General features: G+C 35.3%; 1 protein-coding gene across 2 annotated transcripts in view; it reads right to left on the reverse strand.

The window, feature by feature from the left end:
* Positions 1 to 1,445: 1,445 nt before the first annotated feature.
* ABHD17B (abhydrolase domain containing 17B, depalmitoylase) overlaps positions 1,446 to 16,845 on the reverse strand; it is a 45,451-nt gene continuing 30,051 nt past the window's right edge. For both annotated transcript variants that reach the window (XM_055428382.2, XM_055428381.2), the window contains exons 2-4: positions 8,891 to 9,360; positions 5,418 to 5,597; positions 1,446 to 2,974 (exon numbers count right to left, since the gene is read on the reverse strand). In XM_055428382.2, coding sequence (XP_055284357.1) covers positions 2,755 to 2,974; positions 5,418 to 5,597; positions 8,891 to 9,357 — 867 coding nt within the window. In that variant the 5' untranslated portion in view covers positions 9,358 to 9,360 and the 3' untranslated portion in view covers positions 1,446 to 2,754. The remainder of the gene's footprint in view (positions 2,975 to 5,417; positions 5,598 to 8,890; positions 9,361 to 16,845) is intronic.

Raw genomic sequence — 16,845 nt, forward strand, 5'->3', positions numbered from 1 at the left:
AAGAGCACACACATGTGATCGCCAATTCTACATCATACTGTCATTCTTCTAGATGTCACAGCAGGAGATGCTCTGATTTGGCAGAACTCTAAATGAAATATAAAATCTTAAAGACACTTTACAGATGGGCCATCTAGCTCAATTTCCCATTTAAATCTGAAATTTCTCCTGTAAGCCCTGTGTCAGATGTCATTCAGCTTTGGTGCCAATGGTTAAGATACTCACTTACCCTTCAGAGGTGTTCCCTTTCCTCAATGGACAAAAAACCACAAATTCTTTCTTACACTGAGCTCTAATCTGCTGTTTCTCAACTTTCACCTAGTTTTACGGAGTCAAAAAGGATAAATTGTACATGCCTATCAAATATTTGAAGACAGCTATCATTCCTTAGTCATGTAATTCTTTAATTACTCTTTGGGTTTCGTTTTATGAGACCCCTCCCAACTTGGTAAAACACCCCAGGATTTGCTCTAATTTGTGAATTTCCTTTCACTGCATCCTGAAATTAGTATTGCAGATGTGGTTTAACAAACATTTTGTACATGAGATTATTTCTCCAAGATTAATTTTTCATTACCATGAACTTACTTAAGGTTGTAATCAACTGGCTCACATGTTATTTCCTGCAAGCTACAATCTCCAGGTATTTTTCCTCCATAAGCTCTTGAGACAAGTATAGTTTCGTATTTCTATCAGTGGCTTTCTGTTTCCAGAATAATCATACCATGTGGAATTGTGCCCCTAACTAGCTTGCCAGCCTCATCCTTATGACATCCTTTCCCCTTGACCTCTGACCAGTCTTCTTACTTTCAAACACACCATATCCTTCGTCTAGGCTTCCACATACTGTTCCCCTCAGCCAGGAATGTTTCTTTGGGCCACCCAGGTCTAGTCTTTTCTTAAGTTATCCTTCAAAGCTCAGTTCAGCTACCACTTCTTTGTGGGACTCTTTGACTTCTCCCTCCCCATGTTCCCTCTCAAGAATGCCTTTTACCTATTATAATACCCTATATATCTCCTTCACTCTTACACAAACAGTAATAATACTCGTGCAATAAAGTGTCTGTCTTCTCAGTTATACTGTGAAGTCTCTGAGGACAAGGTTGATGTCTATCTTTATTTGGCACAGGGTTTTGAATGATTTAAACATTCAGTAAGTACCTGGTGAATGAGTGAGTACATACTGAAGTAGTATGATCAATATTTTGATTTTCCCAGGTGATAATATATATATAAAAAAATCCACTTAGCCAAACTCTGGGGTATGTTGTACAGATAAGGAACTGTATAGGCTTCAAGACAATCATGAGAAGGAAAAAGTCTCTTTAAAAGAAAGAAATAATAATAAAATTTAGAAAACTCTAAAGATGAATGGTATTTTTTTCCAGTCCTTATTTTAAGTAGGAAGTGAGGAGCATGGAAGAAGGAAAACAAGCACAGCTGAGTGGCATATTTTTGTTTTACTATTAATTTGACACATCTGAACCAAAGCATTCACAATACTTGATATACTTTGAAGAGAATCATATACTATAGTCTTAGACATAACCACAGAACAAGCAGAACAATTAAAACTACATAAGGCCTTAAAATATATCCACAGTGTGTATATTCATTCATTTACAAATTAGACTACATACCATTAATTTTAATTTTTCTTTCATTGTTTTATTCAAGCAGGATTCATTCAAGGAAAGGCAACTTAGTTTTTGTGTGAGCTTTATTTTTTTTTTTACTATATTGGTTAATATAAAAGTTATGAATTAAATGTTTTCTTATCTCCTGCATCCAGGAGTAAATCCATGAAATTCTCAGAGGGTAATCCAAAACAACAGGTCTTATTCTTAAAAATAGTCAAGAGTGAAAGGGATTGAATAGCCAGTCTGTGTGTGGTCTTAAGGAACATCTAATGGACTTTCAGATTTTCTAATAATTACAGTCACTGCATTTCTACGGGATTAGTCAAAATTTAAAACATTGCGTACAAAATCATTCTTGAAGCTCTAAACGCCTTTTAAATTACTAAATTGAAAATTTTAAGTAGTTGCCTTTAAGTACCAAACTTAAAAATCAAAACTAGTTCAAATTCAGTTCTATCCTGACTTCTCATTTAAAGGTAACTAGTTGGTAAATTAACAGATGGCATAAAAATTAAGACTTACATCTTCTTCTTTTTTTTTTAAGGAGAAAATGTATGATAACCAGGGAATACAGAAAATTCAATGTATTTTACAATAAAATAATCTTTTAAATCTCTATCCCTGTACAACAGGGTTTAGGTCATCTTTAGTGAACTTGCATGTTTTCATATAGTTTATTATGAGTACTTGAACTGTTTTAGATATACAGCTTTTTATTGAAAGAATATTACATTTGTATACCAGGATAAGATTTAGTACATTGAGATGTTTTAAAAATATTTATAAATTTGTTTCTGATATGCAAAAGCATTTGGCAATACTTTTATAGCATTTGATTTTATAGAATTAAAATTTCATACAGTACTCATCTTGATGTTTAAAAAAAATTCACAGAAAAAATATAAATTACACAGCCTGACTGCATGATACTGTTATTTCCAGTTTCAAGTTTGGTAATTAAAACCTTCATTAAGTCTGTTAACAAATCATTACCTGTACATTTATGAAGGCAACTGACATGATTTGCAAACAAAACCTTCAGGTTTTATGTTATTTACCAAAGAGTGCAGTTCAGCAAGAAAAGGAAACCCAATATGCAAATTTACAGAATATTTTACAAATTTACCAGTTCCTGTGACACAAACTGTTTCAATCTTTCAAGGTATTGTCCATAAAGTTCCACATCATTGTGACCTGCCCCTTCAACCCACAGAGGCTCCACAGGTCTTTGGCAACGCTCAAACAACGCGAGACCATGTGAAAAGTCTATGACTTCATCTTCAGTCCCATGAATTATTAACACTGGAGAGGTTATCTTAGAGATTTTGTCAATGCTGTAGGAAAAGAGAAGGGGGAAGAGGTCAACAAATTAAGTATGAAAAGGAAACACAAAACAGATTTTCTTGTGTTATATTAGATAATTCAAACATCAGAACCACCTGTGAATCAATTCAGAAGGGATAGATACCTTTTAGATTACAAATAAGATTCAAAAGTCATCTTTACATTACTCCCTACTTTAAGATTATCTGAAGATGTTAATTTCATGCACTTCTGTTTTGAGAGAATCACTCAATTATTACAGTCACCTTAGTTTACTTTTCTACAGGTATTTTTTCTTTTTGGCTGTCCCATGGCATGTGGGATCTTAGTTCTAGTGCAATGGGACATGCAGAGTCTTAACCACTGGACTGCCAGGGGAGTCTCTCCTTTCTACAATGTGGATATTTAGAATAGAAACTTAGGTTTCAAGGAGAGGAGGAAATCAAGGGCTATTTCAGCTATGTGCTAACTTGATACCTCTCTGCATTCATATTTTTTTTTAGGGTATTTACTCACAAAAATAGAAATATAATAAAACATAACATTTTGGAACAGGAAAGCAGATGAGTATGTGAGAAAATAGATTAAAAGTATAGGAGAAAACACAGTTTTAAGAGGATAGAAGGGTAAAGTGAAGAACCAGCCCAATTTGTACCATGGACTATGCCAGAAGGAACTGACATGGGGACGAAGCCAGATGATTCAAATCCACAGAATTTGCTCAGTCTCTTTATAAAAGAAGTAGATAGCCACCCCTGCTCCCAGTTCTTTTCTAAGCAGCATGGGGATCTCCAACTAATCGGCTTGACCAGATTACTGGATAGTGAAACTCAGTCGCCAAGTCTTAATCACCCACTTCAGGTCAGCTCTTTATGAGCACACAACCAAGAATTATCAGAGGAGAACACTTTAAATGTAACACAAGGATCAAAATAAACAATAAAAAGGGCAACTTGGAAGAGACAAACAATACAAAGAAACCTTACAAATAACAATTTTTAAAAAAAGTCCTGAGAGAGAGAGAGGCGCCAAGGCATTTAGGCATTATAAGCATAAAATGAAGATAGAGTCTTGAAAAAGAAGAAAATCATCAATGAAATAATTCAAAGCAGCATTTGGTAAGGAAAAAATGCTTGGGTATATTATTTGCTGCCAACTACTCCATAATAGAGGAATTAAACAAAAAAGGAAATGTATGATGCTTTTCAAACAGTTTACTGTTAGTGCTTCTGTTGGTGTAGCTAAAATGAAAGAGGGTGTCAGACAGACATATAACTTGGCAGTAGTTTACCCCAAATATCTCCCTATCATTCCAACCATTCAGCTACACAGTATAACACACATACCCTCCAATCTACCATTTTCTAAAATCAAAACAAATCCCCGATAAATGTAAAAACCAAAAAACCACACAGCTTGCTCTGGTGATAGGATCATATGCTCCCATAAGCTTCCCTACCAAAGTAACCCCTTAGGCTAGTGAAGAAAAAATGGTTTTGAAATGACCCTTGCTGTTCTTATAAAGAATTGAGTGATGTTTTGGCCTTTGGCCCATCTATCATTCACAAAAAACCTTCGTATTGCTGCCCATTTGAGAAAGAAAGTAAGGCTGAAATTTGCCAGGCTCTCACTTCTTGCCTTTTCCCTTTATCGGGAAAAATAGGCCATCATTTTTTTTTGTAATGATGAAGAGGAGCTAGCAGGAACTATCATCCTACGTTGAGAAACATGAAGAAATGTAATCCTCCTTTTAAATCTGTCTAACACTATGTTTGCAGACTTATGGGGCAATAATTATTCTGGTTCATATAAGACAACATTTTTGCAATTCCTTTCTTTTGTAAAACATATCACTAATTAGACATCATTCACTTATTTTTATGCACATGTATCTCCTTTTCCCTCTACTTGTTCCTCTCCTTCAGTATTATGCACCTCACTGGATGGCACTATCATCCATTAGCAACTCAACTCAGAAATCTGGGAATTATATTCAAATTCTTTTGTTACAGTCTAACATTTATTCTATCAACTTTACTTCTCGAATTCATTCTCTTGTCTCCAATACTAGTGCCACTGTCTGGGGAATAAGGCTCTCAACACATTTCACCTAGGTTCCGTTCCGTTCAGTCGCTCAGTCGTGTCCGACTCTTTGCGACCCCGTGGACTGTAGCCTACCAGGCTTCTCCATCCAGGGGATTCTCCAGGCAAGAATACTGGAGTGGGTTACCGTTTCCTTCACCTAGGTTACTACTGCACAAACATTTCAGCCTGCTGACTGGTGTCCTGCCACCACCCTCTTCACAGATTAATTATTTCACAATTTCTATAATATATGTAAAATATTAATAGGAGTTCAAGGCTGAGAGAGCTGTACCATGAATACCTTGAGTGATGGAAAAAAATTCCTTCAAAAGTTTCTTTGAATTAAACTACTTGAATATTAATACTTACTTCGGGAATGCATCAAAACAGTAGGTCTTCTTGGTATCAGGAAAAGCAACTCGCATTCCTGAGGTCAAAGGAGAATGAAGAATAACAGCAGCACTCTCATACCGAGCAGCAAGATCCACAGATGGTACTGTCCCTATACTTTGGCCATATATAATCACATTTTCAGGGCGAATGCCATATCTACATAGTACAGAAGTTTAAAAAAAAAAAAAAAGAGTTGTACAGTCAGACTGGTATGAAATGTTCAGTCACTAGTAAGTATACTTAATCTTATAAAAGAATGACTTAGAATGAGACAATGTCAACAAATTTATATTTAAAATTTAAGTTTCTTAGTCACCACTACCATATCTAATGCAATAGTAAAACCTATATTCATTTATTTCATCTGTTTCCATTCCATCTTTTGAAAAAACAGTAGCTGAGGTCTCTTAGAATGTTAACCTTAAAGAATGAATTTATTAAATTATTTATGCAATCAATATAGCTTATTATTAAATATATTTGGAACATACTATGTCACTAACATTTTAATGGAGATTCAGTTTTTATATTCCATTCAAAGCAACAAAGGTTCTTTATTTCTCTAGGTAATAAAAGTGGCTCTTTTTATTTTCTGAAGTTGGTCATAGTGATGAAAACGCAACATATAGTTAACGGTAGGGAATGAATAAAATATATGTATTATAGCCTAGAGCAAACTACTTATTTTCTTGAGATTTGCATTTATTCACCCATAGAAATGGACTAATGTGGAAAAGATCGACAGATGAATGAGAATTCCAAATGCCACATGTGATTGATCAATAGATTTATCAATAGATTTCATGACAAAATCTCAAGAGTACTACCTTAATTCCTTTAAAAATGCTTCAGATTTAAATACATGGACTCACTAACTCAGTAATACTGGGTATCCACTATGTTTCTACGTATAACTGTCCTAACTATAAACTACTGGAAGTGTAAGTGAGGTACTATGGGAGCTTATGAATGTGCGATTAAGGGCTAGAGTCACATCAAATATGCTGCCATTCCACTTTAGTGGTCTGACAGCAGTCATTTCTGGATGCTAACAGTTATTTGCACAACAGTTTTTAGTTTTGTGAAAAGGTAATAGAATCTGAATATTTACCAGGAAAAAGTAAGATAAACCTTTGTGCTTCCTATACTATTTGAACCTCAGTTTCTTCAAATCAATTCTACACAAGAATTTGGACCCTGGCCCAGAGACTAGGTTCGAGTTACTCCAGACTGACTCTAAATTTAACTAAACTAAGAAAAGTTTTTTTGTTTGTTTGCAACAGACTTAGCTTCATAGGAATGAAGGAATTAGGAAAATGAACATTTGGTGGCAATGACGGGTTTTAGGCTAAAGCTAGCAGTGGCAAGGCTCCAAAGGAGCAGAAGCAGCTGCCAATTTAGTATCAGAGGACTTGAGGCAGAAACAGAATTTCATAATAGTACATGTTGGAAAGGACTTTAGAGACCATCTAATCTAGGTCAGCTGCTTACTGAGCAGATGTTCAAAGAGTAAGTTAATGACAGACCTATAATTAGGCTCAGGTATACTGACTCTGGGTCCAGTGCTTTCTCTATTACAGCACACAGATAAGGAGCTCAAAGACTGTGGGGGAAAGGCCGCAGAGTGAGTATTAGTTCCTCATTTTCTGTTGATCCATCAGAAGTTCAGTAACATGGGTTATAAAAGGAAGTTACTCAAATAATAATTAAGTTAATTAATTATTTTTTCCCTTCTTGTTACTTAAACACTAACTTTTTACTTTAATCCAGTGAAGGAAACGAAAGGTATGCATTCTAAGTACACACATTTTATTAGATGATAGAATTCAAGAACTAGAAAAGAATCTTGGAGATGATTTAACTCAACCTCTTCATTAAGCAAAGAAACAGAAAAGTTAAAGTTTTCAAGACTTCCTATACTTACTAAATCTTCTAACCATATTTAGGGTTCAACGTAAGAGAAATTACAAGTTTGAAATTCTGTGGTAAATAAGTATGTGAAATAATTTATCTATTCTGCTCCTGCTCTTCAATCATACTGGTCAAGTGTATAAAAAGATTAACCAAGACAAGAAATCATTTTAGAACGTTTCTTTTAAATTGATATCAGAGAAAATTTAAAAAAGAAAAATAATAAAGCTGACCACTTACAAGAGGGGATTCTTTTACATAAACATAGAAAGAACACCTAACTGGATACTAATGTTTTACTTCAATAAATTTATACTTTTGTCTTACTTAGCACTAGTAAGGAAGGCTTTCTGCTTTTAGCACCTTAAAACACTATACTAATTCACTGAAGTTGATTATAGTATGTGAATTATATTGCAATAAATTTGTTATTTAAAAATTGTATTTTCCTGACAGGTATTACACTACACTCATCAGGCTGGCTCTGAAGGGAGGCACTTATTTTTGTCTGCAGCTGCAGGGATTGATATCAGCGAAACTGAAGCATACTTTGCAGTCACTTACGGTCATTCTGAAGTTTATAAATATTTGCCCCTCTGTGCTGCCTCCCTCCCGAAGCTACTTCATTACTACTTACCATCTCTTTTTTTCTTACTTTTTAGAAATATGTTCTCATATCATTTCAATTGACTTAAGAATCTCCTTTATACAGAACTCTGCTATGAGACCATAATTCTATTATACATCTTGGGGGAGGGGAGGGGTAAATGTTTCTAAAGACATTTTCTAAAAAGATTATACCTACTAATAAAATTGAGGAAGTTCTTCCCAGCCAACTGAAACCATTAATATTAATATTTAAAGATTAAATTAGGAATGGGAGGTTTTCTCTATGTACTCTAAAATACTCTAGAAGTCAGGCAGCTTATTAATGTATAATGAGGAATAATTTGTACTAAGGTATTATTTCTGTTCAGTGTACATTAACTGTCTGATGAGAAAATACATTGAAGTATACAAAACTGCAATATTTTTCAAGAAGAAATTGTAAGTATCTTGGTGACCAGAAGATGATTAATGTAATTTCTATTTATTTTTAATTATATAAAATAATGCAAATCCTGCTTAGGATCTGAACAAAAGCAATCTAGCCTCTTATCCTGTTAACGACATATCGAGTGAATGACTATTTAAATCAGTTTTTTCTCTCTTGAAATTCTGCAACTTTGAATAAACATTTTAATACCACAATCCAGTAAGTTTTTTTTTCCTCTAATAAGTTTCTAAAACCAAACATTTTTCACTGGCTTAAATAAATTTTTAAGAATCTCTCTCTCACACAGACACACACACAACTTGTCAAACTCTTTTATGCTATTATACAAAATTTAAAATTATAATCCAAAACTGTAACTATTTATAGATTTATACTGGTAAATATAATCTCTACTTAGTACTTCAAGGTGTATTACAAAAACATGTTATTCTTACACAAAACAATTTGAGCGCGTGGAAAACAATTTCCAATCACCATTTACCTTGTCCTAAGAGCAAGCCAAGCAGCTTCTATGTCTGCATAGAGGTTCTTCTCTGTTGGTTTCCCAGAACTTGCACCATATCCAGAATAATCATATGAAAATATATTACAATTAATCCGTGATCCCAGTCCTATGTAAAAGCTGCTCATCTGACCAAGATCAACAGCATTTCCGTGTGAAAAGAGTAAAGTATATTTGGCATTGGGTGAGCAACGCACAAACATGCAGGCAATTCTGTTGCCTTTACTGGTTCTAGTCATGAAACATTCAATGGCATCTTTTTCTCTAGAAGAATATTGCCAGTCTGCTCGTTCTGATAGGTGTAAAGTCCAACGGCTTCCACTTTCATCACACATCAGCGTATAAGTTGGATCAGGTGGCAAAAATGCTAACTTTGAAGCAATTTTCCCTGGACAAGGTGGACAGCAGAAGAGGCAACATAGCTCACTAAAAGAAAGATTATTCATCTTCTGAAAAAGAAAACAGTCACTGTTTTAATCACTGAATGTGCATTCTGCATTTACATACAATAAAAGTTAAAGACACCAACCAGTAAATTCTACTAGTGGTCAGTGTCTACTACTGTTATATGAAGTATCCTTGTCAAATAGATTTTCGGCATCTTTGTAGAAACACAGTAAATCCTGAGGTGAGGCAAATACTCTTGAGCAGAAAACAGATTCAAATACTATATGACACATTTCAAATAGCAGTGATATCTTGTAATCCGTTCCGTTCCGTCACTCAGTTGCGTCCGACTCTTTGCGACCCCGTGGACCGTAGCCTACCAGGCTTCTCCGTCCATGGGATTCTCCAGGCAAGAATACTGGAGTGGGTTACCGTTTCCTATCTTGTAATACTTAACCAAAATATGAAAAATTATATTCTTACCAGAGAAGAGAGGTATAAATTTGCTATTTCTCCACAAAAAACAACAAAGGAGGTATGAACTATCTTTAATTTGTAATTTCAGTGAAAATTCTCAGAATCTCAAGAGAAGTTAGGGATTTAACATAATAAATATATAATAATAGCACTGATGAAACACTTAGTGTCTGTCAGGCACTGTGCTAAGTGTACTATGCCTTTTAGCATGTTTAATTCTCTAAGCAACCCTCTTTGGTAGTCTGAGAAAGAAATCTGCACAAAGTGAATTGGTTGCAGAGCCAGGAGTTTACACCAGGCTCAGGCATCATCCTACATCACTAGGTTATACTGCCTCAAAGGCTCAGAACACTACTTGACTCAGGAAGCCCATTATTTCAGCCATAGTGCCAGTGGCCTAAATAACCTGTAAGATATTAAAATCAATATATGTTATGTATGTAATTATTGCCCCAATCAAGAAGGCATTATTATGGAAAAAAAGGTAAAATCTGCTCGAAGAAAACTTTCTAAATGGTTAGAAAGAAATAAGTGGAACATTTGAAGTCTGAGTTGGGGGTAGCACTTATTAACCATATAACCTTGAGCAAATTATTTACCTTTTTGACCCTTATTGTCTTTGTTAAGTAAATGCCTACAATGAACAGACTGGTTGTAAAGAACAAATACAATGATATTGTTAAAGCATTTAACATGGTAATAATGGCTATACAGTCGACACTCAGAAATGGTCCACTTTCTCCTGTGCCTTTTTCATCAATATTTAAAAAGTATCCACAGTTCATATTAACTCAGGAACATAAATAAAGTACTATTTGTTTGCCCTACCAGCATTTCCTTCTAATTATCCTTTCTTAAATTCTTATCTCTTTTTAGTGGTAGACCGTTACTTAGTTCCAGGAAGAAAGCATTCGAAACAAACACCTTCCAGAGTAATCAGAGGTCTTCCTGGTCTGGTCTAATGTCACTTAATTTTCTCTAAAAACTCTAAATAAAGGATAGGAAGAAAAGTACTTCATTATACCAAAAAAATGAAAAAAAAAAAAAATCACTCAGAAGAGTGACTAAAGTGTTGAGTTCATACATAAAGAAAGGAATGCCTGTTTCATTAATTACTGATTCAAAATCTAGTTTATATCGCTTAATACAAATGTGTTAATTTCCATGTATAAATTGATTAGGTAGAAAGAAGCAGAAACAGCAGAGAAAGAAGCAAGCAAGGGTAGTGAAAGTCACACAGTCGTGTCCGACTCTTTGTGACCCCATGGACTGTCCATGGAATTCTCTAGGCCAGAATACTGGAGTAGGTAGCTTTTCCCTTCTCCAGGGGATCTTCCCAACCCAGGGATCGAACCCAGGTCTCCTGCATTGCAGACAGATTCTTTACCAGCTAAGCCACATGTAGGAGAGATATGAAAGCCTTTAAAAGATGAGTAAAGGAAAGGCAGAAAAATGTATCTTGGCTAATGGGAAGCATTTTACTTGCATTTCTATCTTTATTCCCTTTCAGCCTTCAAAATGAATACAACCTGAGTAAGTTAATGTCTTTCTATGGTTGGAACAAGAGTCAGATAGAACAGAAATGACAACTAGTTGTCATCTATGATGATAATTCTAATTGATTCCATGAAGGGTTGTGCTGAGAAGGATTCTGAGGGGATACCCAGGGTTTGCCAGACAAAGAATGAGTGATAAATTAGTGATGTCTACAGGAGAATTTGGTTACAAATCTATTATCCTGGCCAGGGGAATAAAAGATCTGGCAGGGATGGTAGAGAAAGAAGTTCAAAGGGTCAGTTACAAAGAAGATGATCTGGAAAAAGATGAGGTAGGAGGTACAATATATCAGTGCCATCTGTTTAACACTCTGCCTATGGTTATTTCTCACTTCCAATTACCTTACATGCCATCAACTGCTCACTCTGAACAGCCTATTAAAAGCTTATTAGCTGTACTATGTTCCTGTAATTTACTTCTTGAACATGAAGACTTTTATATACTATAATAATTTGAAATAAATCTGGCTGACTGAACATACACAATGCTGCAGAGATGCTTCTGAAGATAAACACCAAAGAAAAGGTGAAGACAAGAAAAATCTCCTGTGCCACGGTGAAGTCTAATGAAAGAACCTGATTTTCTTAATGGTGGCAGAAGAATATTCCCACCTCCACTGCCTTGAATCCACATAACTAGTATCCACTCAACAACGAAACCTTGGAAATTATTGCTTTCCTAATAACAGCTCTGATAGGGCAGCAACACAGACTTGCTTAAAGTTACTCTCTCCTTTCCTATAAATGTGAAATTTTTCCACAACAGAAAATATAAATAAAACAAACCTAAGTTTTAGTATGATCAGAGCTGAGCAAACTACTGAGGGAGAAGAACTACTGAGGGAGAATATCTTATTCTTGATAAGTCACTGAAATATCTTGTTAAATTTAGATAATTTAAACCCAATTTTTTAATATAATTCACCTGAATATAAACATTTACCAGTTATTTCTTGGCAACAAAATAATCACAGGCGGAAAACAACAGTTATGACCAGACAAAAACAGGGATTTAAAATAAGTTATAATAAACTTATTTACACAGAGAGAGAGAAGAGAAAACTTAATGATGAAGCAGAAAAAAGTGTCAGAAAGAAAAATCCAACTGGAATCTCTGCAACAGAAAAATCAGTATCTGAAATAAAGAATTACACTGGTGGGTAGGTACAAGTATCAATAAGAGTTTAAGAACACATTAGTGAGCTGGAAAATCAGGATGAGGAATTTCAGGAGGTTAAGAGATGGAAAATAAAGAAGAAAATTTAAGGAGGATGTAAGTAGAAATAAAAACTAATATCAATATTACATAAGAATCCCTTCCAAAAAAACAAGAGGATAAAATAGAAACAATCTTAGTAATTTTTCAGAATAAAAGAAAATTCAGATCGAAATAGCCCAGAATGGCAAGAAGATATTTAAGAAAACATTCACAGCTAGACAAGTTACAGTAAACATTAAAACTGAAACAAAAATCTGAAAGCTTCCAAAAAGAAGAAATTACTTACAATGGAACAAGAATCATCAAACTTTTCAATAGCTATGCTAGAAACCAGAAGACACTGAAGGGATAGGTTTAAAATAAGTTAAAAACTTTGAAGTTAGAATTTCACAGAGAGACAACATACCAGTTTAATATGAGGACAAAATAAAGATATCTGCAGGAACACAAAAACTCAGATTAAACCAAGACCCTTTTTGAAAAACCTTAGTAAAAAGGAAAAGAAACCCAAGAGAAGTCTCAGATATGACAAATAAAGACTAGTTAATATAATGTTTTTTTTTTTTAAGTAAATAAGCAGTGAAGGAAAAAAGCAACAAAGTACATCCCTAATAACCCAGAATCAAAACTTTACAGAATACCAGTATGGAGAGGATTGGAAATAGTACAAGTGTGCAGGGGCACTGGTCATTTGAACTGATCAGAATATTAATATTGATAAGCTTAAGACACAGAAGAAAAGCATGAATATGATTTTTTGGGGGAGTGCCACATCACAGGGCATACAGGATCTTAGTTCCTTGACCAGGGATTGCACCAATGTCCTCTGCAGTGGAAGCATGGAGTCCTAATCATGGGCTGACAGGGAATTTTGATTATAACTCTTAATAAGTCAGATATGACCACTAAAAAAACCCTGACAGTTTCTAGGAAACACCTGAAGTAATTCCAGTTATTCATTACACATGTCTAGCTTTGAATATTTATCAGCGTGTTAAACTCAAGAAGGCATATAAACACCACAGATAATTATGGCAAATTATGATCGGCAAAGAATTGATGCTTTTGAACTGTGGTGTTGGAGAAGACTCTCGAGAGTCCCTTGGACTGCAAGGAGATCCAACCAGTCCATTCTAAAGGAGATCGATCCTGGGTGTTCACTGGAAGGACTGATGCTAAAGCTGAAACTCCAATACTTTGGCCACCTCATGCGACGAGTTGACTCACTGGAAAAGACTCTGATGCTGGGAAAGGTTGGGGGCGGGAGGAGAATGAGATGGCTGGATGGCATCACCGACTCTGTGGACATGAGTTTGAGTGAACTCCGGGAGTTGGTGATGGACAGGGAGGCCTGGCGTGCTGTGATTCATGGGGTCGCGGAGAGTCGGATACGACTGAGCGACTGCACTGAACTGAACTGAATGGTAGATATCAACAAAATAGAGAACAAAAAGCAACAGAAAAATTAACAGACCAAAAAAAATATGATTCTTAGAAAAGGCTTCTACTACTTCTAACAGCAACTAGCAGTAACTGAGGGCTTCCCTTGTGGCTTAGCTGGTAAACAATCTGCCTGCAATGAGGGAGACCTGGGTTCGATCCCTGGGTTGGGAAGATCCCCTGGATACGGGAAAGGCTACCCACTCCAGTATTCTGGCCTGGAGAATTCCATGGACTGTATAGTCCATGGGTCGCAAAGAGTCTAACAAACTGAGTGACTTTCACTTTTCATAGCAGTAACAGCATTCACTAATCCTAAAGTGTCAGGCACTGTACTAATCCTTTTCACATATTAATTCACTTAATTCTTTCAATAATCCTCTTACATAAAGATTACACTTATACCTGTCTTCCAGTTGAGGAAACAGAGGCACAGAGTAGTTATAAACCTGCCAGGGATGACAAAGCTAGTAAATGGTAGAACTAATAAGTGGCAGAATGACTCTGGAACCTGAATTCATAACCATAGTTTTACGGAAAGAATATTCAGACAAGACTTATTAAGAGAAAAAGAAGAGCAAAATCTAAAATGCGAAATGAAAAAGAAGATAGATTTATAGACAAGCTTTGAAAGTAAAAAATATGTGAATAAGTCAAATAACTGGTAAAATATATGAATTTCCTGAGTAACTGAACAGCAACAACAAAAATACCCAATAAAAAATGAACAAAAGATCTGAAAAGACATTTTCCCAAAGATGATATCCAAATGGTGAATAAACACATGAAAGGATGCTCAACATCATTAGTCATTAGTGAAATGCAGTTCAAATGCACAACATAGTTCAATCCCACTAGGATGGCAATAAAAAAAAAGGTTGACAAGGATATTGAGAAATTGGACCCTTCATACACTGTTGATAGGAAGTAAAATGGTACAACTATTTGGAAACACTTTGGCAGTTTCTCAAAAACTTAAAACACAGAGCTGCCACTTGACTAAGCAATTCTAATCCTAGGTATACACCCAAGAGATATAAAAACATATGTCTACACAAAAACTCGTAAATGAACGTTCACAGTGGCATAATTCATAATAGCTAAAAAGACAGAAACCATCCAAATGGTCACTGTCTGATAAACAAAATGTGGGGTTATCCACATGATAAAATACTGAATAAAAATAGGAGCAAAGTATCGATGCATTCTACAAAGTAGATGGATCTTGAAAGAAGCCAGTCACAAAAGATCATTTTATGATTCTATTTATATGAAACATCCAGAATAGGCAAATCTATACAAATAGAAAGAGATTACTTGTTTTCAAGCACTGTGGAGCATGGGAAAGTTGGGGAACAACGGCTGAAGAGTATGTATGGGGTTTCTTTTTAATGAAAATGCTCTATATTTGACTTGGGTTGTGGATGCACAGCTTCAATAATAGTAACCTTTAAAAACTGTATTAAAAAACCCGAAAAACTAGTTGTATCCTTACCTCTCAGTATGTAGAACACAAACTCCAGATGTATTATAAACCTAAAAGTCAAAACTAATACAACTCAGGAAAAAAAAATATCCATAAAAGAGAAAACACTAGCAAACTTAGCTTTAACCAAATAAAGAATTTCTATTCAGTAAAAAAATGCTTTGGGAAATATGATTTCTTCATCCAAAACCATCCAGTCAGAGGGTTAATATCTAAAATAAGAAACTTCTACATAAACAAGAAAATAACAAAAAGCTCAAGAGAGGAAATGGACGAAACATATGAATAGGCAGAAAGGTACACAGGCTAACAAATATATAAAGAAAGGTCATTTGGTACCTCTAGTGCCATGCAAAGTATCTGACACATAATGAAGTCTGTAATATAGTTTTTAGATGAATGAGTTAATAAATTATTAGTGAAGTGAAAGTCGCTCAGTCGTGTTTGACTCTTTGTGACCCCATGGAGTATGCAGTCCATGGAATTCTCCAGACCAGAATACTGGAGTGGGTAGCCTTTCCCTTCTTCAGGGGATCTTCCCAACCCAGGGATCAAACCCAGGTCTCCCGCATTGCAGGCAGATTGTTTACCAGCTGAGCCACAAGGGAAGCCCAAGAATACTGCAGTGGGTAGCCTATCCCTTCTCCAGCGGATCTTCCTGACCCAGGAATCAAACCAGGGTCTCCTGCATTGCAGGTGGATTCTTTACCAACTGAGCTATCAGGGCAGTAATAAGTTATTAAGATTAACTCAATTCTCTTCACCTCAGAAATTCCTACAAAAGGAAAAAAGTTTACAAATCAACATGTTAAGAAAGAAAGTCAGCATATTTTGTGACAATTACTTAGGTCTTCTGTATGGTGGCAGCATAGAAGCAATCAAATAAAAATGTATGAATCTGAATGAGGCAGGTACAGGCAGGAAAAGCATTGCTAGTTACTAAAATCGTTCAGTGCATTATAAAGCACAGAATATAACAGTCTCCCAGGGAGAAGGAAATCTTGCCCCTTTGGAAATCAATTCACAAAATGAAAGGTCAGCTCAATGTTAAACAGATGGCCCATTGTGAAAATTAAGGTTTTCCTTTTGGCGGGGGACTCAGTTACTTTACTTTTATAGCAGAAGGAAGTTTCTAAAATTAAATGAAATAATAATTTAAGAACCTATTTCTGGTAACTTTTTCCTGCTCAATGACAATGGAAAAAAGATGAACACCTAAGTTCTTTCTCAGCAAAACAGGAAGACTAGTGTTAAAGATCGTCCTTAAATAAAATGACGTACTATAATCTCCTTCCTTTCTTCTGACACAAGAAATTACTGAAATGACTTGCGGAAATTCCTGACGTAATAACATGTACTGAAAAAAAAA

Source organism: Moschus berezovskii, chromosome 7 (assembly GCF_049115385.1).
Source record: "Moschus berezovskii isolate FMDL1 chromosome 7, NW_MosBer_1.0, whole genome shotgun sequence".
Lineage (NCBI taxonomy): Eukaryota > Metazoa > Chordata > Mammalia > Artiodactyla > Moschidae > Moschus > Moschus berezovskii.